Consider the following 26,817-nt stretch of genomic DNA (forward strand, 5'->3'; position numbering starts at 1 on the left):
TCATCTCTTGCTACCATTTGGATCTAAAAATAACAGTTGGTGGTAGTTGGTAGTTGATGAGAAAGGTGGTAGTTGATGAGAAAGTGTAGTCTATAAAAGTCCCCGTTTTTGTATCTCTCTCCTCACCCTCCTTTCCCAAGGTGTTACCCTATACCTTGCCCCCATTGCCTAGATTTTCATTTGTCACTTAGAATATTTCTATGGAAAGGGTAGATAAAGAAGACAGCTGGTGAAGATGGAAGAGAATGGATGGACCTCATTCTGTAAGACCTGGCTTGGGGTGGGGTGCGGGTGGAGGTAGTCGGGTTGACAGAATCTTAATTAGAGCCAGGAGGAATCTCAAATTCTTCACAGATCATTCTGAGGTCAAGAAGTGACATGACTGGGGTGAAATAGTACAGTTAGTGTCAGTGTTGGGGTTTTGTATTGTTTTTTTTCCAGACCCCAGGTCCATATACAGTAAAGACTCTAAATGTCGACTATGTGAAAGGGCTCAGGGAAGGCCAAATATCTATGGAAAAAGGCTGGGTTTGGACTTACAACCCCAACTGTAGCCTAACTGTAGGGGAAGCCATACTGTGGCCGTGGCAACTGAAGACATCCCGTCCCAAACTCTGGAAAGGATGAGGGAGGGGGCTGATGCCTAGGCCTCCGTGGGGAGGAGGTCTGGGCGGTAGGCGGTGGGGTGGGTGGAACCTAGCGTCCAGCTAGGCGGAAGGGCGGAGCTTCAGGTCTCCATGGAGGCGGCTTCTCCTAGCAACTCGACGGTCGTTGAGCGGAGCCGCTGACCTGATGGACGCCGACAGCCTCCTGCTGTCTCTGGAGCTGGCGTCCGGCAGTGGGCAGGGCCTCAGCCCGGACCGTCGGGCCTCGCTGCTCACGTCTCTTATGCTGGTTAAGCGCGACTACCGCTATGATCGGGTTCTCTTCTGGGGCCGCATCCTTGGCCTCGTCGCCGATTACTACATCGCGCAGGGCCTGAGTGAGGACCAGCTCGCACCGCGCAAGACGCTCTATAGGTGAGGAGGCCCCCGGGACGGGGTCCCCAGAGGGTGGCTACCTGGAGGCAGGGCGGGGTGGGCGGGTCGTAGCAATTGAAAGGGGCGGGGCCCATGGGGCCAAGGGAGGTGTGGGCGGGATCTGAGATGAGTGGAATGGGGGAGAGCCTGGGGGGCGGGCCTGGGGACGGTCAAGAGGTGGTTGAGGGAAAGGGCGGGGATGGGGATGGCTCGGAATCTGAGGCTAGGGCGGAGCCTGAGGGGGCGGGGCAATGGACGGGCGATGTCCCGGAGGGCGGGGCCTTGCGAGAGCTTGTTCTCCGCCTGAGGAGGCCAAGAGAAACTTACATGCGGATGGGTTTATAAGAGAGACAGGGCCAAGAACGCAGGCGAAGCAGTGGGAAGGTTTCTGGAAAATGCGGACCTGGAGAAGAAGCCAGGTTCCAGCCAAGTGCTGGGCCTGGCTCAGTTTGGAGAAGGCTCAGTTTGGAGAAGAGTCAGACGCCAGAGGGAGAGGGTGGTGCTCTTTGATAGAGGTATCTGCTCTGCAGCTGGAGGCGCTTTTGGAAATAGAGAACGAATGCGGAATGGGGAGAGAGCTGGGGAAAATTCCCTGGTCACTACCATACAGGACCATCCAGCTATTTATTTATTTATTTTTGTTTTGAGGCAGAGTCTTGCTCTGTCACCCAGGCTGGAGTGCAGTGTCGCTATCTTGGTTCACTGCAACCTCCGCCTCCCGGATTCAAGCGATTTTCCTGCCTCAGCCTCCCAAATAGCTGGGATTACAGGCACGTGCCACCACACCTGGCTATTTATTAATTATTATTATTGTTATTATTATTATTATTATTATTTTAGACGGAGTCTCGCTCTGTCGCCCAGGCTGGAGTGCAGTGGCTCGATCTCGGCTCACTGCAAGCTCCGCCTCCTGGGTTCACGCCATTCTCCTGCCTCAGCCTCCCGAGTGGCTGGGACTACAGGCGCCTGCCACCATGCCCGGTTAATTTTTTTTTTGTATTTTTAGTAGAGACGGGGTTTCACCGTGTTAGCTAGGATGGTCTCGATCTCCTGACCTCGTGATCCGTCCGCCTCAGCCTCCCAAAGTGCTGGGATTACCCACCGCGCTTGGCAATTATTTATTTGTTTATTTATTATTTTTGTAATTTTAATAGAGACAGGGTTTCACTATGCTGGTTAGGCTGGTCTCGAACTCCTGGCCTCAAGTAATCCACCCGCCTCGGCCTCCCAAAGTGCTGGGATTACAGGCGTGAGCCACCATGCCCGGCCAGCCTCTTTTTGACTAAAGGGGAGCTTACTACCTTACAAAGCAGTCCATTCGGCCAGCCTGGGCAATATAGCAAGACCTCATCACTACAAAAAAAAAAAAAAAAAAAAAAGGCAGGGTGTGGTGGCTCACGCCTTTAATCTCAGCACTTTGGGAGGCCGAGGTGGGCGGATCACGAGGTCAGGAGATTGAGACCATCCTGGCTAACGCGGTGAAACACTACTGAAAATACGAAAAATTAGACGGGCGTGGTGGCGGGCGCCTGTAGTCCTAGCTACTCGGGAGGCTGAGGCAGAAGAATCACTTGAATCTGGGAGGCGGAGGTTGCAGTGAGCTGGCATCATGCCACGCACTCCAGCCTGGGTGACAGAGTGAGACTCCGTCTCAAAAAAAAAAAAAAAGAAAAGAAAAAGGAAAATTTGCAGGGCATGGTGGTGCACACCTGTAATCCCAGCTACTCGGTAGGCTGAGGTGGGAGGATTGCGCCCGAGAGTTCAAAGCTGCAGTTAGCTATGGATCACTACTGCGCTCCAGCCTGGTGACAGAGCGAGACCCTGTCTCAAAACAAACAAATAAATAAATAAACAAACTTTAAAAATAAATAGGCCAGCAACGGCCTATTTATTTAGGGAACAGTTAGACAAACTTGTTGGCTGGGGAAGGCTCAGAGTGTTTGGGAGAACAGTAGTATGATGTTGTGTAGAACTGGTTCTAGAGGCAAAAGGATATGGGTCTTTGTTCATAGGCCATGAGGAGCTACTGAGGGGCTTGCAAGAAGAGCCTGCTCCGATCACAGTGGGCAAAATGGCCTGAAAGTGTGGTGAGCACTGTGGTTAGGAGTCCATTGTAGTGTCCATATGAATGAGGCCTGAAAGGAAGAGGTATCCGAGGGAATGCAGAGGAGGTGATGGGTTGGAAAGATTTAAGTGCTAGAATTGTCAGGACATGTAACTCATTGAATAAGGATGGTTATAAAGGAGAGGTTAAGGCTGACCCCTCCTAGCTTAGGCAGCCGAGTAAGTTAAGTACCAGCACCACTCAGTAGGAGAGAATTCAGGGGCAGGACTAGGGAAGACATAGTGAATTTGATGTGAGGTGCCTGAGTTACAAGGTGTTAAGAAGGTATATTAAAGTACAGATGTAGAATACAGAAGAAAAATTTGAACTGAAGATAGAGATTTGGGATTCATTTCATTTTATTCTATAAGCATCTGCTGAGCACCTACTATGTGCTACCATGTGCTAGGCATTGATTTAGGCACCAGGAGTTCAGTGGTAAATGAAATCCTTGTCTTTATGGAGCTTACATTGTAGTGTGTGTTTAGGGGGCAGGGAACGGAAGATAGACAACAGCTGAACACACACATCTATTAGATGTCAGATGATGTTAAAAGCTAAAGGGGATAGAGAATACAGGATGGGCCGGGCGCAGTGGCTCATGCCTGTAATCCCAGCACTTTGGGAGGCAGAGGCAGGTAGATCACCTGAGGTCGGGAGTTCGAGACCAGCCTGACCAACATGGCCTGACCCCATCTCCACTAAAAATACAAAATTAGCCAGGTGTGGTGTTGCAAGCCTGTGATCCCAGCTACTTGGGAGGCTGAGGCAGGAGAATCGCCTGAACCCAGGAGGTGGAGGTTGCGGTGAGCTGAGATCGCACCATTGCACTCCAGCCTGGGTAACAAGAGCGAAACTCCGTCTCAAAAAAAAAAAAAGAATACAAGATGGGGTACTATTTTAAATAGTTTGGTCAGGGATAGCCTCTTTGATAAGGTCACATTTGAGAAGACACCTGAAGTGACTGAGAGAGTGAGCTATGTAAATATCTGAGGGAAGAGAATTCTAGGCAAGTGCAAATGCCCTGAGGCAAGTGTGTGCTTAGTGTGTTTGTGGAACTGCATAGAGACTAGTGTGGCTAGAGAAGAATAAGTGAGGGGAGTGTTGTAGGATACAAGGTCAGAGAGGTGAGGAGTAGGAAACAATCATGCAGGGCCTTGTGGGGCATTGTAAGACTTGGCTTAATTGGAAGCCATTGGAAGGTTCTGCAGAGGAGTGACATGACAGCTTAGGTGTGAACAGTTGGGTGGGGACTAGTCCAAAGGGGGAATAGATGTGGAGGCAGGGAGACTAGTTAGGAGTTGATGGCAATATCTAGACAGTAGGGGATGGTGGCTTGGGCCAAGGTGGGAGCTGTGAAAATGGTTGGATTCTGGATACAGACTAGGCAGTAGCTGGGGCTCTGGAAGGCGGGTGGGTAAGATTGCAAAAAGAAAAGAGGGGTGAGAATGGGTCCCTGGAAATACTTAAGGCCCTGGAGGAGCGGGAAGGGAGATGTCAGAGGAAATAGAACTGGAGATGCATTTCTTGGCCGTTAGGTGTCAAGGATGGCCTTCTCCCAAGCAGTTTCTTGAAGTGGTGGGGCAGAAATCATGGCACAGTGGGCGGAAGAGTGAAAAGGAAGGGGAGGAAAGGCCCCCACAGGGCAATTGTTGTTCTGAGATTATTGTTGAAAGTTGGGAAAGAGGGAGGGAAGGACAGGAACAGCATTTCTAGAAGGACATGGATTTGGAGGGTTGCTGTTTTAGTAGGCTGAGCAGTTTTTTTTTGTTTTTGTTTTTTTTGAGATGGAGTTTCGCTCTTGTTGCCCAGGCTGGCTCACTGCAACCTCTGCCTCCTGGGTTTGAGTGATTCTCCTGCCTTAGCCTCCTGATTAGCTGGGATTACAGGCGCCCGCCACCAAGCCCGGCTAATTTTTTTGTATTTTTAGTAGAGACAGGGTTTCACCATGTTGGCCAGGCTGGTCTCGTGTAATCTGCCCACCTCGGCCTCCCAAAGTACTGGGAGTACAAGCGTGAGCCACCGTGCCTGGTCAGCTGAGCCGTTTTTATGTTAAGGGGGAACTGGTGGAGAGTGAAGGGCAGGAGGATAAGCAAAGACCAGGCTGGGGACCTAGGCCCAGGGTATATTTGAGAGGAGTGGGAAGGACCTCCTCTCCCAGCAGAAGGAAGTGAGAAAGAAGGAACCAGTTGGGCCTGGTGAGTGCTCCCGAAGGCCTCAGAGGAGAAGTTCTTGAGCATAGGCTGGGCATTCCTGAGAAATGGGAGGAAATGGTTGTGCTGTTGACTCAGTGGGCAGGCTGAGCATGAATTTAGGGCCCACCAAAACATGGATCCACACAACTGAGGAAAGTTCAGCTACCAGAAACTCATCCGGAATTTCATAGTCCGGATATCTAGGAAGAGGCTCATTTAATTTCAGCATACATGGAATGAATGAAATTGAATCTGTTTATTACATATGAGGAGTGGGTTCACCATTGGCACTTGGGGCTTCTTTTAGACAGAGTCTTGCTCTGTCACCCAGGCTGGTGCAATCTCGGCTCACTGCAACCTCCGCCTCCCTGGTTCAAGCGATTCTCCTGCCTTAGCCTCCTGAGTAGCTGGGACTACAGGCATGTGCCACCATGCCCCGCTAATTTTTGTATTTTTAGTAGAGACGGGGTTTCACCATGTTGGCCAGGCTGGTCTCAAAGTCCTAACCTCAAGTGATCCGCTCACCTCAGCCTCCCAAAGTGCTGGGATTACGGGTGTGAGTCACCGTGCCCAGTCAGCACTTGGGGCTTCTAACACTCTCACGACAGCACTGGGAGGAAAGGTGGCCATTTCAACAGCTTTTCCTGGGCCTAACCCACTAGACAGAAGGGAAGATAATAGGAATAGTGGGTGAGAAGGGAGTTGGAATCCAGGGGTGATGTGAATATTGTTGGCAGCCTGAACTGCACAGAGTGGAGCCTCTTGCCCCCTGCCACAGAGGAGATGGTGGCGCAGTCGTCTGTGGTGAAGGGCCGCTTCATGGGGGACCCATCATATGAATATGAACACACTGAGCTGCAGAAGGTGAATGAAGGTGAAAAAGTCTTTGAAGAAGAAATAGTGGTGAGTGAAGAGGAGAGCAGGAGGAGGGCCTAAAAGAGAGCCTGGGCTCATCCAAAACCCAGCCCAATAGAAATTATGGCAACAGGCCGGGCACAGTGGCTCACGCCTGTAATCTCAGCACTTTGAGAGGCTGAGGCGGGCGGACCATGAGGTCAGGAGATCGAGACCATCCTGGCTAACACAGTGAAACCCCGTCTCTACTACAAATACAAAAAATTAGCTGGGTGTGGTGGCAGGCACCTGTAGTCCCAGCTACTCGGGAGGCTGAGGCAGGAGAATGGCATGAACCCGGGAGGTGAGCTTGCAGTGAGCTGAGATCGCGCCACTGCACTCCAGCCTGGGCAACAGAGTGAGACTCTGTCTCAAAAAAAAAAAAAAAAAGAAAAAGAAAAAAAAAGAAATTATGGCAACAAACACGATCATTATCTCCTTTTTTTTTTGGGACAGGAATATCACTATGTTACCCAGGCTGGTCTCAAACTCCTGGGCTCAAATAATCCTTCCGCCTCAGCCTCCCAAGTAGCTAGGAGTGCAGGCATGAGCCAGCATCCCTGACGACTAATGTTATTATTATCTTTGTGACACGTTGGTTATTGGGTACCTGGGTGTGCTAGGCAATGTGCTACTGTGCCTGTATCATCTCATTTCATCCTTAAAACCCTATGGAGTTGGTTTCCAGGTGGTAGAGAAGAGGACATTCTCCTACCAGTTCAGAGAGGTTAAGTGATGTACCCAAGGCCACACACAGCTACCTCCTAAGCAACTGGATAAAGGCAGTGGGTAGGCTCTGGGGTGGGGACTGGGAAGAGGGGGTGCTCTGCGCTGTACTCTGGGGTCAGGGAATGTGCACAGGCTCTTATATTTTAGTATCAGTTTTCATTTCACAAAATAATAAATCCGCATGTACAAAATTCAAAGGTACAAAAAGGAATATAGTAAAGTTTTGTCCCATCTCTGTCCACCAGTCACACAGGTCCTCTATTTAGGGGACATTAACTCTCTCTCTCTTTCTTTCTTTTTCTTTTTTTTGAGACGGAGTCTTGCTTTGTTGCTCAGGCTGAAGTGCAGTGGCGCCATCTCAGCTCACTGCAACCTCTGCCTCCTGGGTTCAAGCAATTCTCCTGCCTCAGCCTCCCGAGTAGCTGGGATTACAGGTGCCTGACGCCACACCCAGCTAATTTTTGTATTTTTAGTAGTGACGGGGTTTTACCATGTTGGCCAGGCTGGTCTCGAACTCCTGACCTCAGGTGATCCAACCGCCTTAGTCTCCCAAAGTATTGGGATTACAGGCGTGAGCCACCGCACCCGGTCTGACGTTAACTATTTTGCATGTGCATGTGTGTGTACATATGTGTACGTGTGTGTCTAATTTTTCTGCTCCAAGTAGAGTCTGGATCAGAAGCTTCACCATGTCCTAAGAGTTAGAAATGTAGGATCTTGGGCCCAGCATCAGGTATCTGCCTTTTAAAAAATCCCCTGGGCATTGGCCAGGCACGGTGGCTCATGCCTGTAATCCCAGCACTTTGGGAGGCTGAGGCGGGTGGATCACGAGGTCAGGAGATTGAGACCATCCTGGCTAACACGGTGAAACCCCGTATCTACTAAAAATACAAAAAATTAGCCGGGTGTGGTGGCGGGCGCCTGTAGTCCCAGCTACTCGGGAGGCTGAGGCAGGAGAACGGCATGAACCCGGGAAGCAGAGCTTGCAGTGAGCTGAGATCGGGCCACTGCACTCCAGCCTGGGCGACAGAGTGAGACTCTGTCTCAAAAAAAAAAAGAAAAAAAAATGGCAGCATGTTATACACATGATTCTGAACCTTGCTTTTTTTCACCTAATGATATATTTTGGAGATCTTTCTATATCAGTGTCTTAAAGAGCCTTCCCATTCTTTTTTTTTTTTTTGAGATGGAGTCTCGCTGTCACACCCAGGCTGGAGTGCAGTAGTATGATCTTGGTTCACTGCAACCTCTGCCTCCCGGGTTCAAGTGATTCTCCTGCCTCAGTCTCCCAAGTAGCTTGGATTACAGGCACCTGGCACCACGCCTGGCTAATTTTTTTTTTTTTTGGTTAATTTTTATATTTTTAGTAGAGACGGGGTTTCACCATATTGGCCAGGCTGGTCTCCAACTCCCGACCTCAGGTGATCCGCCTGCCTCGGCCTCCCAAAGTGCTGGGATTACAGGCGTGAGCCACCATGCCCAACTTCCGTTTTTTTTTTTTTTTCACCATTGTGGGAATGTACCATAATTTTCCCAGTGTCTTATTTATGAAAATGTAGATTTCGAAGTTTTATTTTATTTTTATTTGTTTTTGAGACAGAGTCTTGCTCTGTCACCCAGGTTGGGGTGCAGTGGCACGATCTTGGCTCACTGCAGCTTCCATTCCCTGGGCTCAAGTGATCCTCCAGCCTCAGCCTCTCAAGTAGCTGGGACTACAGTGCATACCACCATACCTGGCTAATTTTTGTATTTTTTTGTAGAGATGGGGTCTTGCTATGTTGCCCAGGCTGGTCTTAACTCCTAGTTTCAAGCAATCCTCCCACCTCAGCCTCCCAAAGTGCTGGGATTTACAGGCATGAGCCATTTCATCCAGCTGCTTTCCAAGTTTTAGTTCTAACAAACAGTACCATAATAAATGACCATATAGCTGGGTGTGGTGGCTCACGCCTGTAATCCCAGAACTTTGGGAGCCCAAGGCGGGCAGATCACGAGGTCAGGAGTTTGAGACCAGCATGGCCAACATAGTGAAACTCTGTCTCTACTAAAAATACAAAAAATTAGCCAGGCACAGTGGCGCCTGTAATCCTAGCTACTTGGGAGGCTGAGGCAGGAGAATGGCTTGAACCCGGGAGGCAGAGGTTGCAGTGAGCCAAGATCGCGTCATTGCACTCCAGCCTGGGTGACAGAGCGAGACTCCGTCTCAAAAAAAAAAAAAAAAAAAAAAAAGACCATATAGACATCATTTCCATTGTGTGTAATTCCTGGGAAAGTCAATTCCTGGAAATAGACTTGCTAAGTTAACAAGTAAGGAGCCTATGTTTTGAAACAATACAATCCCAGAATTCAAAGCACAGCTGTTGCACTTGAAGCTGGGTGATGCCGAAAGTCTGAGTCTAGGTCTGTGAGCCCTCAGCTGCATCCTCACCCACTCCTACCTGATTGACTTAATCTTCCTGAGCCTGTTTTTTTTTTGAGACGGAGTTTTGCTTTTGTTGCCCAGGCCAGAGTGCAATGGCGTGATCTCGGCTCACTGCAACCTCCGCCTCCCGGGTTCAAGTGATTCTCCTGCCTCAATCTCCTGAGTAACTGGGATTACAGGCATGCGCCACCACACCCTGCTAATTTTGTATTTTTAGTAGAGACAGGGTTTCTCCATGTTGGTCAGGCTGGTCTCAAACTCCCGACCTCAGGTGATCTGCCCACCTCGGCCTCCCAAAGTGCTAGGATTACAGGCGTGAGCCACCGGGCCCAGCCGTGAGCCTCAGTTTTATTATTATTTTTCTGTAAAATTGAGATAATTGTATTTACTTTGCAGGCTTGTGTGGATTAAATGAGGTGACATATTTAAAGACACTGGCCTCAGCACTTATTAAAGCTTAGTTTCTACCTTTCTTTTGTAAACCATTCAGGTAGGCCGCCCATGGCAAATAGGTGGCTCCGTGACTCTCTAGGGGCCTCTGTTGACACGCATTCTCTGTCGAGCTCTTCCACAAAATCTCTATGAAATCCTTTTGTTCAGGGTTGCCCTAGATAGTAATTGTAACTAAATTTCATCTGTGTAAAAAGGGTATGATATGGGGAAATGCTTGCAAAATAATGTTAAACTGAAGAGAAGGATATGAAACAATATAAACTGTGACTCTAATTTTGCTTTAAATATATGCATAGAGGGCTGGGTGCTGTGGCTCACCCTATAATCCTAGCACTTTGAAGGCTGAGGCAGGGAGACTGCTTGAGCCCGGGAGTTGGAGATCAGCCTGGGCAACATGGAGAAATCCCATCTCTACCAAAAATACAAAAATTGACTGGGCGCGGTGGCTCACGCCTATAATCCCAGCAGTCTGGGAGGCCAAGGTGGGTGGATCACCTGAGGTCAGGAGTTCAAGACCAGCCTGGCCAACATGGTGAAACTCTGTCTCTACTAAAAATACAAAAATTAGCTGGGTGCAGTGGTGCACGCCTGTAGTCCCAGCTACTCAGGAGGCTGAGGCAGGAGAATCTCTTGAACCCAGGAGGTAGAGATTGCAGTGAGCTGAGATCCCTGCACTGCACTCCAGCCTGGGCGACAGAGCAGGACTCTGTCTCAGAAATAAATAAATAAAAAAAATAATAAAAAAAGACAAAAATTAGCCAGATGTGGTGACATGTGCTTGTACTCCCAGCTACTCAGGAGGCTGAGGTGGGAGGATCATCTGAGTCTGGGAAGTTGAGGCTGCAGTGAGCCATGATTGTGCCACTGCCCTCCAGCCTGGATGATAGAGTGAGACCCTGTCTCAAAACAAAAACAAAATGACAGCAACAACAACAACAAAACATGAAGAAAGTATACCAATATGTTATCAGTGATTATCTTTAGGAGGTAGGATTATAAGTGGTTTTTAATTCTCTTTGGTGTGTCTTTCTATATTATCCAAATATTCTACAGTGAGCATGATTACTTTTATATTTTAAAAAGGCAAAATAAGCAACATTTAAATATGCTGATAGGATGGTATGCCTCTGGAAGAGTACATGAGAAACCTTCAATGGTGGTTGCCCCCAGTGAGGGCAACTAGGGTCTCAGGGACTGGGGTGAGAGAAAGACTGATTTTTTTTTTCTGTAGTTTTGAATATCATACCACCTGTATGTATTACGAATTAAAAAATAAATAAAAAGAAAGGAAGAAAATCTTGATAGGAAGGAAGGCGAGGGCTTGCCCAGAGTGATCTGTGTGGCCCTGGTGTCCACTACACTGCAGTGGTGCGGGTGAGATGGCCATGCAGAGGGACCTTGCGCCGGGGTGGATGGGCACAGTGCCCTGGCAGGGGGGCTCCTCTCCTGTCTCCTCAGGTCCAGATCAAGGAAGAGACCCGCTTGGTGTCTGTCATTGACCAGATTGACAAGGCTGTGGCCATCATCCCCCGAGGCGCCCTCTTCAAGACCCCTTTTGGACCCACCCATGTCAATCGGACGTTTGAAGGTGAGTTCTCTGGGGCCCTTCTCAAGGGCTGGGGGTATCTTTTCCCAAGCACAGTAGAACATATGTCTGGGAGTCCAGCAGGGGGACTTACACACTTTATCAGAGAAGGAGTAGCTGTGACCTTATCACCTGGGAGGGTGTGCCCAGTGACCTGGTACCAGTGGTCGGTATGGGCTCCCCATCTCCTGGCCCCTGACTCTCTTCAGTTTGAGGAGTGGGAGAGCATATAGTCCCTTGGTCCCAGGGCTTTACATGGGTCTGGGCTACCTGCCTTTTCCTATCTCCTTCCTCCTTGGACTTCCTTCCTTCCTTCCTTCCTTCCTTTCCCTTCTTTCCCTTCTTTCCCTCCTTCCCTCCCTCCCTCCCTCCCTCCCTTCGTTTCTTTCTTGATGGTGTTTTGCTCTTGTCATCCAGGCTGGAGTGCAGTGGCACAATCTTGGCTCACTGCAACCCCTGCCTCCTGGGTTCAAGCGATTCTCCTGCCTCAGCCTCCCGAGTAGCTGGGATTACAGACACCCTCTACCACGCCCGGCTAATTTTTGTATTTTTAGTAGAGACGGGGTTTTGCCATGTTGGCCAGGCTCGTCTCAAACTCCCGACCTCAGGTGATCTGCCTGCCTCGGCTTCCCAAAGTGCTGGGATTACAGGCATGAACCATCGCGCCTGGCTGGACTCTCTTTATGGCAGGATCTGGTCCGAGTTTGGACTGAGGGAATGCTAATCCCTTTCCTTCCTTTAGCTCTCTGACAGTGGTTGACAGGGTCTTTTGTAAGCCCTACCATGTGGTCCCAGTGCAGACAGAAAGGGGGCTGGGGGGTTTTGGGCTAACCATCATTTTCCTGCCTGCCACCTCTTTCTAGGACTGTCCTTGTCTGAGGCCAAGAAGCTCAGCTCCTACTTCCATTTCAGGGAGCCTGTTGAGCTAAAGAATAAGACCTTGCTTGAGAAGGCTGACCTGGACCCCTCCCTGGATTTCATGGACTCCTTGGAGCATGACATTCCCAAAGGTAATAGTCCATTACCTGGAGGCCATGGGATCTGTCCTCAGGCCATAGCAGTGGGCCATGCCACCTGCCATTTTCCTCTGAGACTGGAACCAAGGGCCTAGTGGGAATTGGTGGTTCACCATGGGTTTTTGAGGGTGGAGCTTCCCCAGGGCCCAGCTTATAGTACACACTGATGAGTGTTCTTGAATTACAAAAGGTAGGATTGTTTTCCATATGCTTTCACAGAGAGGAGGTATCTCAATGTCTCTTGATTTTTGTAGCAATCTTGAATGGGGGCAGGTTGGGAATCTTCTCCCAAATATCCCTGAAAATACTAGCCATACTTACATCTCAACTGTTACTTTTGGGATTCTGGGATTTAGGGACTGGATATAATGCTTGGCCCATAGCTGGTGGTGCTGATCCCATTTCCTTCCCTTGAGCATCTCTGGTAGAGAAGAGCATGTCCTTGGATGCTATGACCCAATTCAGGTTCCAGGCTCTAGGCCATCGGGGGCCAGGCCCAAGGCACAGACTCAGCGCCCCACTTCTTTCTCTTCCCTTGTTGGGTGTTCCTGAGAATGAGAGGGATCTAATGATGATGATGGCAATGATAATGACAACAATAACAACTAACTCATGAAATGTGACACTGCTTATCATGTGTCAGGCACCGTACTCAGCTCTTGCCATGCCTTATCTCATTTTAATCTTCACAGCCAGCCTATTATTTTTATCCCCATTTTACAGATGAAGAAACAGGGGCTCAGAGAGTTAAACCCAAGGACACAGTAAGTGTTAAAGTGTTAGACTCCACAGTTGTGGCATGAACTGGATTGTTAAGTAAACAATAGTTTAAATGACAATAGGAACCACAGGACAATAGTCACCCACACCTCTAGGGGGAAACACTTCTGAAGAGCAGCAAGCGACCCAACTGGAGGGTATCTCAGGATGGGGATGGGGATGACAAGGGCTGTGGAATCAGACAGGCTGGGTTGGAATCCTGAATTGGCCACTTACTAGCTGTGTGACTTCATGCAAATCCCTCCATTTCCCTGTGCCTCAGTTTCCTCATTTCTAAAAAGGGGAGAATTGATATTTTCTACCTCATTGAGTTATGAGAATTAAATGGACTACTCCTATACCACCCTGAATGTGCCTAGTCTCTTCTGATCTTGGAAGCTAAGCAGGGTCAGGCCTGGTGAGTATTTGGATGCAAGAATTAAATGAGTTAACTCATGCACAAAATGCTTATAACAGTGCCTAACACATAGTAAGGACTCAAATGAAAATGAACACACCAGCCGGGTGCGGTGGCTCACGCCTGTAATCCCAGCACTTTGGGAGGCCAAGGTGGGCAGATCACTGGAGGTCAGGAGTTCGAGACCAGTCTGGCCAACATGGCAAAACCCCGTCTCTACTAAAAATAGAAAAATTAGCTGGGTATGGTAGCGCACGCTTGTAAACCCAGCTACTCAGGAGGCTGAGGTAGGGAGAATTGCTTGAATCTGGGAGGCAGAGGTTGCAGTGAGCTGAGATTGCGCCACTGCACTCCAGCCTGGGGCAACAGCGCAAAACTCCGTCTCAAAAAAAAAAAAAAAAAAAAGAAAAAAAAAAGAAACGAACATATCTCAGAGATATTGCAAATTTGGTTCTTGACCACCATAATAAAGTGAACATCGCAATAAAGTGAGTCACACATTTTTTGAAAAGTTGTGTTTGTACTATACTATAGTTTGTTAAGTATGCAATAGCATTGTGTCTAAAAATGTTAAAAACAATTAAAAATTCTTTATTTCGTAACAATACTAACGATCACCTGACCCTTCAGCGAATCATAATCTTTTTGCTGGTGGAGGGTCTTTGCTCTGTCGCCTGGGCTGGAGTGCAGTGGCGCAATCTCGGCTCACTGCAAGCTCCACCTCCCAGATTCGTGCCATTTTTCCTGCCTCAGCCTCCCAAGTAGCTGGGACTACAGGCGCCCGCCACCATGCCTGGCTAATCTTTGTTTTTGTATTTTTAGTAGACGGGGTTTCACCTTGTTAGCCAGGATGGTCTCAATCTCCTGACCTTATGATCCGCCTACCTCGACCTTCCAAAGTGCTGGGATTACAGGTGTGAGCCACCATGCCCAGACATGCCCAGCTAATTTTTGTATTTTTAGTAGAGATGGGGTTTCACCACATTGGCCAGGATGGTCTCGATTTCTTGACCTCGTGATCTGCCCGCTTCAGCCTCCCAAAGTGCTGGGATTACAGGTGTGAGCCACCAAACCTGGCTTACGTAATATTCTTAATCCTTTGTTATTCTCATTTCAACAATGTTCACAGCATCTTCACTAGGAGTGGGTTCCATCTTAAGAAACCACTTTCTTTGCTCATCTGTAAGAAGCAACCCCTCATCCATTCAAGTTTTATCATGAGGTTGCAGCAATTCAGTCACATCTTCAGGCTACACTTCTGAATTCTAGTTCTTTTTCTTCTTCCACCACATCCACAGTTACTTCCTCCACTGAAGTCTTTTTTTTTTTGGAGATGGAGTCTCGCTCTTGTAACCCAGCCTGGAGTGCAATGGTGTGATCTCGGCTCACTGCAACCTCCACCTTCTGGGTTCAAGCAATTATCCTGCCTCAGCTTACTGAATAGCTGGGATTACAAGCACCGGCCACCATGCCCGGCTTTTTTTTTTTTGAGACGGAGTCTCGCTCTGTCGCCCAGGCTGGAGTGCAGTGATGCGATCTCGGCTCACTGCAAGCTCCGCCTCCCGGGTTCAGGCCATTCTCCTGCCTCAGCCTCCTGAGTATCTGGGACTACAGGCGCCCGCCGCCACGGCCGGCTAATTTTTTGTATTTTTAATAGAGTTGGGGTTTCACTGTGTTAGCCAGGGTGGTCTCAATCGCCTGACCTCGTGATCCGCCTGCCTCAGCCTCCCAAAGTGCTGGGATTACAGGCGTGAGCCACCCCGCCCGGCCCATGTTCGGCTAATTTTTGTATTTCTACTTTTTACTTTTATTTTTATTTATTATTATTATTATTTTTTGAAATGGAGTCTCACTCTATCGCCCAGGCTGGAGTGCAAGTGATGTCATCTCAGCTCACTGCAACCTCTGCCTCCCAGGTTCAAGCGATTCTCCTGCCTCAGCCTCCTGAGTAGCTGGGATTACAGGTGCCTGCCACCATGCCTGGCTAATTTTAAAAATATTTTTAGTAGAGACAGGGTTTCACCAAGTTGTCCAGGCTGCTCTTGAACTCATGACCTCAGGTGATCTGCCCGCCTTGGCCTCCCAAAGTGTTGGATTACAGGCGTGAGCCACCATGCCCAGCCTGGCCTTTTTTTTTTTTTTTTTTGAGACAGAGTCTTGCTCTTTTGCCCAGGCTGGAGTGCAGTGGTGTGATCTCAGCTCACTGCAACCCCCGCCTCCTGGGTTCAAGTGATTTTCCTGCCTCAGCCTCCTAAGTAGCTGGATTACAGGCATGCGCCACGATGCCTGGCTATTTTTTGTATTTTCAGTAGAGATGAGTTCACCATGTTGGCCAGGCTGATCTTGAACTCCTGACCTCAAGTGATCTGCCCACCTCAGCCTCCCAAAATGTTGCGATTACAGGTGTGAGGCACTGTGATTGGCCCTCCACTGACGTCTTGAACCTGTCAATATCATCCATGAGGGTTGGAATCAACTTCTCCCAAACTCCTGTTGATGTTGACATTTTGACCTCCTCCCATGAGTCATGCATATTCTTTTTTATTTATTTATTTATTTATTTTTTGAGACAGAGTCTTGCTCTGTCACACAGGCTGGAGTACAGTGGCATGATCTCAGCTCACTGCAACCTCCACCTCCCGTGTTCAAGCGATTCTTCTGCCTCAGCCTCCCGAGTAGCTGGGACTACAGGCGCCCATCACCACACCCAGCTAATTTTTTGTATTTTTAGTAGAGATGGGGTTTTACCGTGTTAGCCAGGGTAGTCTCAATCTCCTGACCTAGTGATCTGCCAGTCTCGGCCTCCGAAAGTGCTGGGATTATAGGTGTGAACCACCGCACCTGGCCGAGTCATGAATATTCTTAATGTCATCTAAAATGATGAATGTTTTCCAAAATGTTTTAAATTTACTTTGCCCAGATCCATCAGAGGAATCATTATCTATGGCAGTTATAGCTTTATGAAATGTCTTTTAAAAATAAGACTTGAAAAGTGAAGTCACTCCTTGATCCATGGCTGCAGGATGGATGTTGTGTTAGCAGGCAGGAAAACAACATTAATCTCGTTGTACATCTCCATCAGAGCTCTTGTACATCTCCATCAGAGCACAACATTAATCTCGTTGTACATCTCAATCAGGTGCATTGTCAATGAGCAGTAGTAATTTGAAAGCCATCCTTTTCTCTGAGCAGTAGGTCTCAAAAGTGGGCTTAAAGTATTCAGTAAACCATGCTGTAAACAGACATGCTGTCATCCAGGGTTTGTTGTTCCATCTATAGAGCACAGGCAGAGTAGATTTAGCATAATTCTTAAGGGCCCTAGGATTTCCAAAATGGTAAATAAGCATTGGCTTCAACTTAAAGTCACCAGCTGTATGAGCCCCTAACAAGAGAGTCAGCCTGTTCTTTGAAGCTTTAATGCCAGGCATTGACTTCTCTTTAGCTATGAAAGTCCTAGATGTTTGGCTGGGTGCGGTGGCTCACGCCTGTCATCTCAACACTTTGGGAGGCCGAGGTGGGCGGATCACCTGAGGTCAGGAGTTTGAGAGCAGCCTGGCCAATGTGGTGAAACCCCATCTCTACTAAAAATACAAAAATTAGCCGGGCATGGTGGCCTGCACCTGTAATCCCAGCTATTCGGGAGGCTGAGGCAGGAGAATTGCTTGAACCCAGGAGGCAGAGGTTGCAGTGAGCCAAGATTGTGCCAATGTACTCCAGCCTGGGTGACAGAGCGAGACTCTGTCTCAAAAAAAAAAAAAAAAAAAAAGAGGAAATCCTAGATGGCATATTCTTCCAAGAGAAGGCTGTTTCATCTCCATTAAAAATCTATTGTTTAGTGTAGCCGCCTTAATCAGTGATCTTAGCCAGGTCTTCTGGTTAACTTGCTGCAGCTTCTACATTAGCATTTGCTGCTCCACTTTGTACTTTTATGTGACAGGGACAGCTTCTTGCCTTAAATCTCATGAACTAACATTGATTGATTGATTGACTGAGACAGAGTCTCACTCTGTTGCACAGGCCAGAGTGCAACAGCGTGATCATGCTTCACTGTAGCCTCGACTTCCCAGGCTCAAGTGATCTTCCCACCTCTGCCTCCTGAGTAGTTGGGACTACAGGTGTGTGCCACCATGCCTGGCTTATTTCTTGTAGACACAGGGTCTCCCTATGTTGCCCAGGCTGGCCCCAACCCCTGGGCTCAAGCCATCCTCCTGCCTCAGTCTCCCAAAGTGCTAGGATTACAGGCATGAGCAACCATGCCCAGTCAATGAACTAACCTTTGTTAGCTTCCAACATTTCTTCTGTAGCTTCCTCACCTCTCAGCCTTCATAGAATTGAAGAGAGTTAAGGCCTTGCTCTGTATTAGGCTGTGGCTTAAGAGAAGGTTGTGGCCGGTTTGATTTCCTATCTAGACCACTCAAACTTTCTACATATCAGCAAGAAGGCTGTTTCACTTTCTTTTTTTTTTTTTTTTTGAGACGGAGTCTTGCTCTGTCGCCCAGGCTGGAGTGCAGTGGTGCAATCTCGGCTCACTGCAAGCTCTGCCTCCCAGGTTCACGCCATTCTCCTGCCTCAGCCTCCTGAGTAGCTGGGACTATAGGCGCCCGCCACCACGCCCAGCTAATTTTTTGTATTTTTTAGTAGAGACGGGGTTTCACCATGTTAGCCAGGATGGTCTCGATCTCCTGACCTTGTGATCCACCTGCCTCGGCCTCCCAAAGCGCTGGGATTACAGGCGTGAGCCACCACGCCTGGCCGGCTGTTTCACTTTCTTATCATTTGTATGTTCACTGGAGTTGCACTTTTAATTTCCTTCAAGGACTTTTATTTGCATTCACAGCTCAGCTGTTTGGTATAAGAGGCCTATCTTTCAGTCTATCTCAATTTTTTTAATTTTTGGTTTTAGAGACAGGGTCTTGCTTCGTCACCCAGACTGGAGTGCAGTGGCATGATCATAACTCATTGTAACTTTGAACTCCTGGGCTCAAGCAATCCTCCTGCCTCAACCTCTTGAGGAGTGTAACAGCACACGCAATAGGTGTGTGCACCATACCTGGCATTTTTTTTTTTGTAGGGATGGGGTCTCGCTGTGTTGCTCGGGCTGGTTTCGAACTCCTGCACTCAAACAGTCCTCCTGCCTCAGCCTCCTAAAGTGCTGGGATTACAGGGATGAACCACCATGCCTGGCTCTATCTCAGCTTCTGACATGCCTTCCTTACTAAACTTAGTCATTTCTAGCTTTTGATTTAAAGTGAGAGGCGTGAGATTCTTCCTTTCACTTAACACTTAGAGGCTATTGTAGAGTTATTTTATTTTTTATTTTTTTTGAGACAGAGTCTCACTGTGTTGCCCAGGCTGGAGTGCAATGGCATGATCTCAGCTCATTACAACCTCCGCCTCCTGGGTTCAAGCGATTCTTCTGCCTCACCCTCCTGAGTAGCCGGGATTATAGGCACATGCCACCATGCCCAGCTAATTTTTGTATTTTTAGTAGAGACAGGGTTTCACCATGTTGGCCAGGCTGGTCTCAAACTCCTGACCTCAGATGATCCACCTCCCTCAGCCTCCCAGAGTACTGGGATTACAGGAAAGAACCAATGCGCCCAGCCTCTGTAGAGTTATTAATCGGCCTAATTTCATGATTGTTGTGTCTCAGGGAATGGAGGAGAGGGAGAGGGCTGGGAGAAGTCAGAAGACACACATTTATCAATTAAGTTTGCCATCTTAAATGGATGTAGTTCGTGGTGCCCCAAAACAATATCATAGTAACATCAAAGATCACTGATCACAGAACACCATAACACATATAATAATAATAACAAAAAAAAAGGGCTGAGTGTGGTGACTCATGCCTGTAATTCCAGCACTTTGGGAGGCCGAGGTGGGCGGATCACTAGAGGCCAGGAGTTTGAGACCAGTCTGGCCAACATAGTGAAACCCCATCTATACTAAAAATACAAAAATTAGCCAGGTGTAGTGTGCACACCTGTAGTCCCAGCTACTCAGGAGGCTGAGACATGAGAATCACTTGAACCTTGGAGGCAGAGGTGGCAGTGAGCCGAGATCACGCCACTGCACTCCAGCCTGGGTGACAGAATGAGAATGTCTCAGAAAAAAAAAAAAAAAAAGAGTTTGAAAAATTGTGAAAACTACCAAAATGTGACACAGAGATACAAAGTGAGCACATGCTGTTGGAAAAATGGCACTGATATACTGGCTTTACACATGCAAACCTCCAATTTATAAAAACTGCAGTGTTTGTGAAGAGCAATATATCAAAGTAAACCTGTGATGATGATGATTATTATTATTATTATTTTGAGACAGAGTTTATTTATTTGAGACGGAGTTTCTCGCCCAGGCTGGAGTGCAGTGGCATGATCTCAGCTCACTGCAGCCACTGCCTCCCGGGTTTGAGTGATTCTACTGTCTCAGCCTCCTGAGTAGCTGGGACTACAGGCGTGAGCCACTGCACCTGGCCTTATTATTAATTTTTTTAGTGGCAGAAAGCCCTTAGAGATGAGTTGGGGCAGGCCTAGGAGGGCCTAGAAGGCCAAGGCAGTAGAAGCTGCTGGTGGCTTGTGAGCAGGTCTGTGACAATAAGGCAGTGGTACACAGGTGGAGCGAGACAGGGCAAGGCAAGCCAGGAATCATGAGGCCATTTCAGGGCTACTGCAGTGCCCCAGGGGCCAGACAATGGTTCTGAGTGGGTAGGAGCTGCCACCAAGGAGTGGCCATTTGGGCTTCCATCATACAGGAACATCTGAGTCAAGCTACTCTGAGCAGGGCCAGTGCTGTAGTGACAGAGAGGAGGGTCTCCAGACAAGTAGGGGGATATGAAGAGGGTCTATAGGGGTTGGGGCATTTCTCGCCCATCAGACATACTTCTCAGACTCCCCTCATCTCCTCCATCTCTGCTCCCAGACTTGTCAGGAGGCTGAGGGTGCTGTACGTCCCTCGTTGACAAAGGGAGCCTGGAACGGCAGTGGTGATGGAACCTCAGAGCCAGGGGCTGAGGGGTGGGCCTACAGAAGTTCTCTTCATTCCCCTAATCTGAGGGCAGCAGCCCTGTCCCCTGATTCAGGGTGTGTCTGGGAAGCCCTTTGCAGCCTTCTTACCTGCAGCTGGATGCTCCAGAATCAGAAGATGAAACTCTCCTTTGTGCTGGGTGAGAGGGGCTGGTGCAGTAGTGCTGCTTTGCCCATGGAGCCTCATCCACTGTGCAGCAAGAGGGGTGAAGAGGATGATAGAGCTTCTGCAGCCAAGACCAAAGCCAGCTAGATGGGGTGGGGCCCAGCAAAGTCTTCCTAAGGGAACACCATCAGCCCTATCTGCCCTCTGCTGTCTCGGGTAAGGGGGACCCTGGAGGCAGCTGTCTTTCCTTGCAACATGAGAAGTAAAATGTGGAGCTTTGGAGTCTTCCTAAAGGCTGCTGGGGTTGGGGCTGGGCAAGGTGGCCCATGCCTATAATTCCAGTGCTTTGGGAGGCCAAGGTGGCAGAATCGCTTGAGCTTAGGAGTTTGAGGTTACTTGTGATTGGCCACCATTGCACTCCAGCCTGGTGAGCCACTCTGATGTGTCCAGTTGGCAAGTGAATTCATCAGGCCTATGGGAGGTGTGGCATCTGGGCCTGGCAGGTGGGTGAGCTGCAGTGACCCAAGGCCCTAGGCATCCTGCCCTGATGGTGGCCTCAGGGCTGCAGGATCAGCTGCTGGCTTCACTTCCCAGTCCACCCCACCATGTTGCTTTATGAGCTGGAACCTTGGAAGCTGAGGACTCCTGGCATTTCCTGGGCATGTGGGCCTCAGGGGAGGGATGCTCCTGGCCTTACCTTGGGAAACCTCCCCATACTCTTCAGGTCCTTCCTCCTAGAGCCACTACTACCAGTTTTTCTTTCTTTCTTTCTTTTTTTTTTTAATTTGACAGGGTCTCACTCTGTTGCCCTGGCTGGAGTGCAGTGGCCAGTGGGATGATCTTGGCTCACTGCAACCTCCGCCTCCCAGGATTAAGTGATCCTCCTGCCTCAGCCTCCCGAGTAGCTGGGACTACAGGTGTGGACCACCATGCCTGGCTAGTTTTTGTATTTTTTGTAGAGATGAGGTTTCACCGTGTTGCCCAGGCTGGTCTTGAACAACTCAGCTCAAGGGATCCACCCACCTCAGCCTCCCAAAGTGCTGGGATTACAGGCATAAGCCACCGTGCCCAGCCTAGGCCCACCTTTTTCTCATGATGGTTTGATGAGGGTCATGGCGATGGAGTGGAAGTGTGGATGGTCACAGGAGAGCGGACAGCTCTGATTTTCCTCCCCGGTCCCCTTCCTTATCAGCTAGGAAAAGAGCAGTCTGAGCTGCTTGGAGGCTCCCCTGCCAGGCAGGCAGCAGCTGGGCTGGGCTGCTAATTGGGGCCAAAATCCCAAGGAAGAGTTCCCTGGGACACCAGGACTGGCTGGAGGGATGGGATTTGGCAGCTGTTTTCTGGCCAGTTAGGATAACTGTTTCCTTTCAGGGTCTGAGGCAGTTGTTCAGGGTGACTTCATGTGGCTTCTGAGCAGGTGTGGTTTTGGTTGGCCCTGTTCCTGGGACTCCTGCTCTGTGTCCATGAGGTAGGCCAACGACTCCGCATTTGTCCCTTGGCCAAAGTGACAAGAGACACCTTGGCTGAAGAGAGGAGTGGGAGAGCTGTTGTCCTCATGAGTTGTCATGCCGTGTCCAGGGATCTGCAAAGTTCCATGGGAGTGGGTAGCTGGTTCTGGGGTGGCAGGACCATCCTCCTGCCGGATCCAGGGTAATGACTAAGAGTTCTCTGACCTTGGGCTGCAGCCAGGTGGCATAGATGCAGCCGTGGGTCAGGAGGCTATATATATACATATATTTGAGACAGAGTCTCGCTGGAACCTCAGCTCATTACAACCTCTGCCTCCTGGGTTCAAGCAATTCTCCTGCCTCAGTCTCCCAAGTAGCTGGGATTACAGGCGCATGTCACCACGCCTAATTTTTGTATTTTTAGCAGAGATGAGGTTTCACCATGTTGCCCAGGCTGCTCTCGAACTCCTGACCTCAGGTGATCTGCCCACCTCAGCCTCCCAAAGTGCTGGGATTACAGGCGTGAGCCAGCACGCCCGGTCAGGAGCCTAGATTCCTAGGTAGTATCTTGCCATTCGATGCTCCCTGAACATCCACTATATCAGCAAATAGCCACTGAGCAGCTACAACAGGCACCTGTGATGCCCTTGGAATAAGAAAAACACCTCCCTTGCCTCAGAGGTTTGGGAAGATCAAATGAAACAGAGGATGGGAAAGGGAAATGTAAACTAGAGGGTGCCTTGCAAGCATCGGTGTCCTGGGAGGTAAAGGAGGAGGGCTGGAGGGCCACTGCTCCTCTCCTTGCTCCACTCTGGGCTGGTGCAAAGGTCTCAGAATTGCCAGGTGCACACAGGCTGAGGCTCCTTCCCAAGCAATTCCTCAGCAGCAATGCTCAGTTCAGGCAGCAGAGGGCAGCAACGCGCCTGCCTGCCTGGCTGCCTACCTGGAAAGCAGCCTTTGAAAACTGCTGCTGGTGGTGGTTGAGGACCGGGAAGGGGGCGAGTGAGGCGGGCATGGGCGCGGGGGGGGGGGGGGGAACATGGTGCCCAGGGTCAGCCTTCCCTTCGGGATGTGCGCAGGTGGCTCTTCCTGCCCCAGTTCCTTGGAAGCCTGGCTGACAAGTGTTCAGCCTTCTGGGCCACGGGGCCTGCCTTTGCTACTCGATTTGATACGGGTCTGGCAGCCAGAGGTTTCTCCCTCCTCCTCCTTCTCTGTCCTCAGGCCTCTAGGGGGTATATGATTCTTGTGGCCCTTGTAGGGGATGGGGGTGCCTCTCCCACTGGGAACCCATGGCCATTTTTTTTTTTTTTGTATGTGACAAAAATTTTGTTGGTGCTCATCTGAGAGGGTTTGAGCCATCTGTTGCCCCTGGACAGCCCTGGTCCCCAGCCTGGCCTACTGTCCCTCGATCTTAATCCCAGAGCTGCCTTTCTTCCAGGATGGCAGGAGAATGTAATTAGAGTAAGTACGCCCTAGCCTGAGGTTTCCATACTAGCAAGGTGGGTGAGACCCTGTGGGCCCAGGAAACCCAGGAGGCCCCCCTCCTGATTTACCAACCTGTACCCATCACATCCTCAAAACACAGCTTCTGGAGAAGAGTGGCTGCTAGGGGGCAGGAGGGATTTGGGGAGAGAAGAGAGAGCGGGGGCTGTGAACCTGCAGCACCAAGTCTGCAGGGGGCTTTTCCCCGAGTCCTGGAAGTGGTGACAGCAGCTGGCTGGGCTCAGCCTGTTCAGCAGTTGCAGTAAGAAAGTGGGTGAAGGTGACAGCAAGTGCTTGGCTCTTCAGGTAGATGCTACGTGACTCCTGGCACGTTGAGTCTGTGTGTTTCCCGGGCGACCAGCTGAGCCAGGGACGATGAGAGGACAGGAGTGTGACAGGAATGCGAGGGAGGGAGGCAGTGCTGTTTTCTGGCTGGCCCTACATGCCGCTACCGCACTCCAGCAGCACCCTCCCGCCTGCGCAGCATTGCCCCCTGCCAGGCGGGGGCACTGTATTTCCCTAGCTCCCCTGCCAGTTTCTCCTTGCTCTCTGGGTAGGAGCCCCTGCTGATAGGCCTAGGCCACTTCGTCCAAGAACACTGCCCCCCGCCCCCTGCATTATCTACTGGAGGCAAGAGGTGGCCAAAGCCTAGGCAGGCAGGCTGGTGTGAGGGCAGGGCAGGACCAAGCCCTTGCCCAGGCATGCCAAGGTGCTGGCAACAATGAACTGACAAGGGTCTAGGTTGGAGGACTCCAGGATTCCATTTTCTCCAGGGCAGCACCTAGCCCAGGCAGGCTGCAAGCTGCCCTCCCTCAGTAGGCAGATAGAGATGAGGCAGTCTGGTCTTAGTTCAAGGGGCTGAGGGACTGTGTCTTTATGGAGCCTGGTCCCTGACGATACTCTAGGCTGGTGGGGTGACCAAGGGAGGGAATCGGATCTCCCTGGGTCTGTGCTTCTTGTCCAAGGCTGAAGCAGTGGAGTTGGAACACTCTGTCCTGTTGGACCCCCACCCTCATCAATCCTAAACAATCTGTTTTCTGGAGATGCATGACCAGGAAAGTACCAGGCTAGGGACTCTCAAACTCTGAGGGCAGGTCTGAGAGGCAGAGGACCTCAAGCACCCAGAGAAAAGTTTGAAGAGTCAGGGGCAATACTCCTTCTCAGGGGCAGTGTTCCAGCCGGAGCCCTGCTAACACAGGGACACTACTTTCTTCTTGATGTTGTCCAGCAGGCACTGTGTGGGCTGGAGGGGGCTGACATCATCCTTTGCATGGGCGGTGGCACTTGGTGCTGGCCACTGCACAGTGCTAAAGTGAGCTTTGCGATTGGCTTCTCCCTGAGCAGGACCAGGGACAGCCAAACTATATACGCCCAGAAAACTTTGGTTTTGACCTAGGCAGGTGGCTGCACCGAGTAAGGGTGCATGAGCTGCCATGAGGGTCAGGGGTTCCTGGCAATCAGGTTTCTTGGATGCAGGGTGGCCCCCAGTGGGTGGGCACTGAGTTGTGAGGCTGCAGGGTGTGGAGTGACTAGGGTGAACCATGGTTGGAGGTGGCCCGTGGGAAGCTGGGGCAGCAGGAGCCAAGCAGCCAGGCTGAGCTGGCAGCTGATGAAGGCCTCAGAGAGGCTCTCAGCGCATGGCTGGCTGGTCCAACACCAAAACTTTCAAAGCATTTGCCTTTCTGGCAGGGCCTGGAGCAGGGCTGTGGCTGGGCCGGGAGAGGCCTCAGTGCGCAGGGGAATAGAAGCCCCAGATCTGCATCCAGAGGCGATTTTCCCAGGCTCCTTCCTCCCACACTGTGGCTCCCTCCCTCGGTTCTGGAGCTTAATCAGGCCCTTCCAGCCAAGTCCTCATGGCTGCACGACTCAGCCCTGAGCTGGGCTGCTCCTGTGTGGGGAGGCAAAAACCAGGGCAGAACCTAGGACAAAGGCTCATTAGGGGCAGCCCAAGTCCCCTCCCACCAAGGATGGCTCCCAGTCTACCAGCTGCCAGAAAGGGCCATTGAGCTAGGAGGCCTGAACTGCCCAAATTTCTATTTGAGCCTTCCTTTCCCGGTCTGGTCTAATCCAACTCAGGAGAGGCTTCAGGAAATGGGGAAGACACAGCAAAATGGCAAGTAGCGGCAAACCACACTAGAACTGGTGACTGCACTGGGTATAGTGTGGGAGGAGCTGGTGTCTCCCTTGGCCCAGCCCAACTCCCCTCTGCCTGTGGATTGGATTCAGCCTCCTCCCCCACTCAACCTTTAGCTAGACTTGCTGACAGGAACAAAACAGACTGGTTTGAGTTTCACCTCTTTTCATTTCCTTTGCCCTCCCTCTGAAAGTGGTTTTAATGAGCAGTGAGATGGCTAAAAGGGCTGGGCGTGGTGGCTCACATCTGTAATCCCAGCACTTTGGGAGGCCAAGGTGGGAGGATCGCCTGAGCCCAGGAGTTTGAGACCAGCCTGGGCAACACAGTGAGGCCCCATCTCTACAAAAAATCAGAAAAGTTAGCTGGGTATGGTGGTGCATGCCCATGGTCCCAGCTACTCTGGAGGCTAAGGTGGGAGGATTGCTTGAGCCCAGGAGTCAAGACTGCATTGAGTTGTGATTGCACCACTGCATTCCAGCCTGGGTGACAGAGTGAGACCATGTCTCTTAAAACGAAAAGAATAATGGCTAAAAGACAATCAGGGAGTAAAGCATCTGGAGAATTAAATGGTCTCTCCCCAGTGGAACCATAGCACCTGGGCCTGGCTGCCCAAGGAGCCAGGGGCCACAGCATGAAGGGCAGAGCTGTGGCTCCAGCAGCACCAGGCCTCACCTCCTGCCTGTCTCATCTCAGGGTCCTGGAGCATCCAGATGGAGAGGGGCAATGCCCTGGTGGTGCTGCGCAGCCTGCTCTGGCCGGGCCTCACCTTCTACCATGCTCCCCACACCAAGAACTATGGCTACATCTACGTGGGCACTGGCGAGAAGAACATGGACTTGCCCTTCATGCTATAGAATGGGAGCCAGCCTGGATGTTTTTAAACAGAGTCTAAACATGATTTTCTTAAGCTTCAGTGAACTTGGCCTGCCTGTTCTGTCCTATCTTCTTAACTCCACCTCCGTCTGGTTCCAGATTCTGAAAGGCCCACTGAGCCAGGGAGCTCATTTCTAAACCAAGTGGCAGAGGGGTTG

General features: G+C 50.2%; 1 protein-coding gene across 4 annotated transcripts; it reads left to right on the forward strand.

The window, feature by feature from the left end:
* The first annotated feature begins 698 nt into the window (after positions 1-698).
* RSPH9 (radial spoke head component 9) lies at positions 699-26,699 on the forward strand. 4 transcript variants are annotated; one of them, XM_034962162.3, is made up of 6 exons: positions 699-1,019; positions 6,056-6,221; positions 11,272-11,401; positions 12,262-12,408; positions 22,094-22,190; positions 26,480-26,699. In XM_034962162.3, the coding sequence occupies exons 1-6, from the start codon at positions 793-795 to the stop codon at positions 26,676-26,678; spliced, it is 966 nt and encodes a 321-aa protein (XP_034818053.1). In that variant the 5' UTR covers positions 699-792; the 3' UTR covers positions 26,679-26,699. The 4 variants fall into 4 exon arrangements, with proteins under 4 accessions (XP_034818053.1, XP_034818054.2, XP_054969617.2 ...); XM_034962163.3 differs by lacking the exon at positions 6,056-6,221 and having other exon boundaries at positions 11,247-11,401; XM_003833238.6 differs by lacking the exon at positions 22,094-22,190 and having other exon boundaries at positions 700-1,019.
* The last annotated feature ends 118 nt before the right edge of the window (positions 26,700-26,817 follow it).

Source organism: Pan paniscus, chromosome 5, assembly GCF_029289425.2.
Source record: "Pan paniscus chromosome 5, NHGRI_mPanPan1-v2.0_pri, whole genome shotgun sequence".
Lineage (NCBI taxonomy): Eukaryota > Metazoa > Chordata > Mammalia > Primates > Hominidae > Pan > Pan paniscus.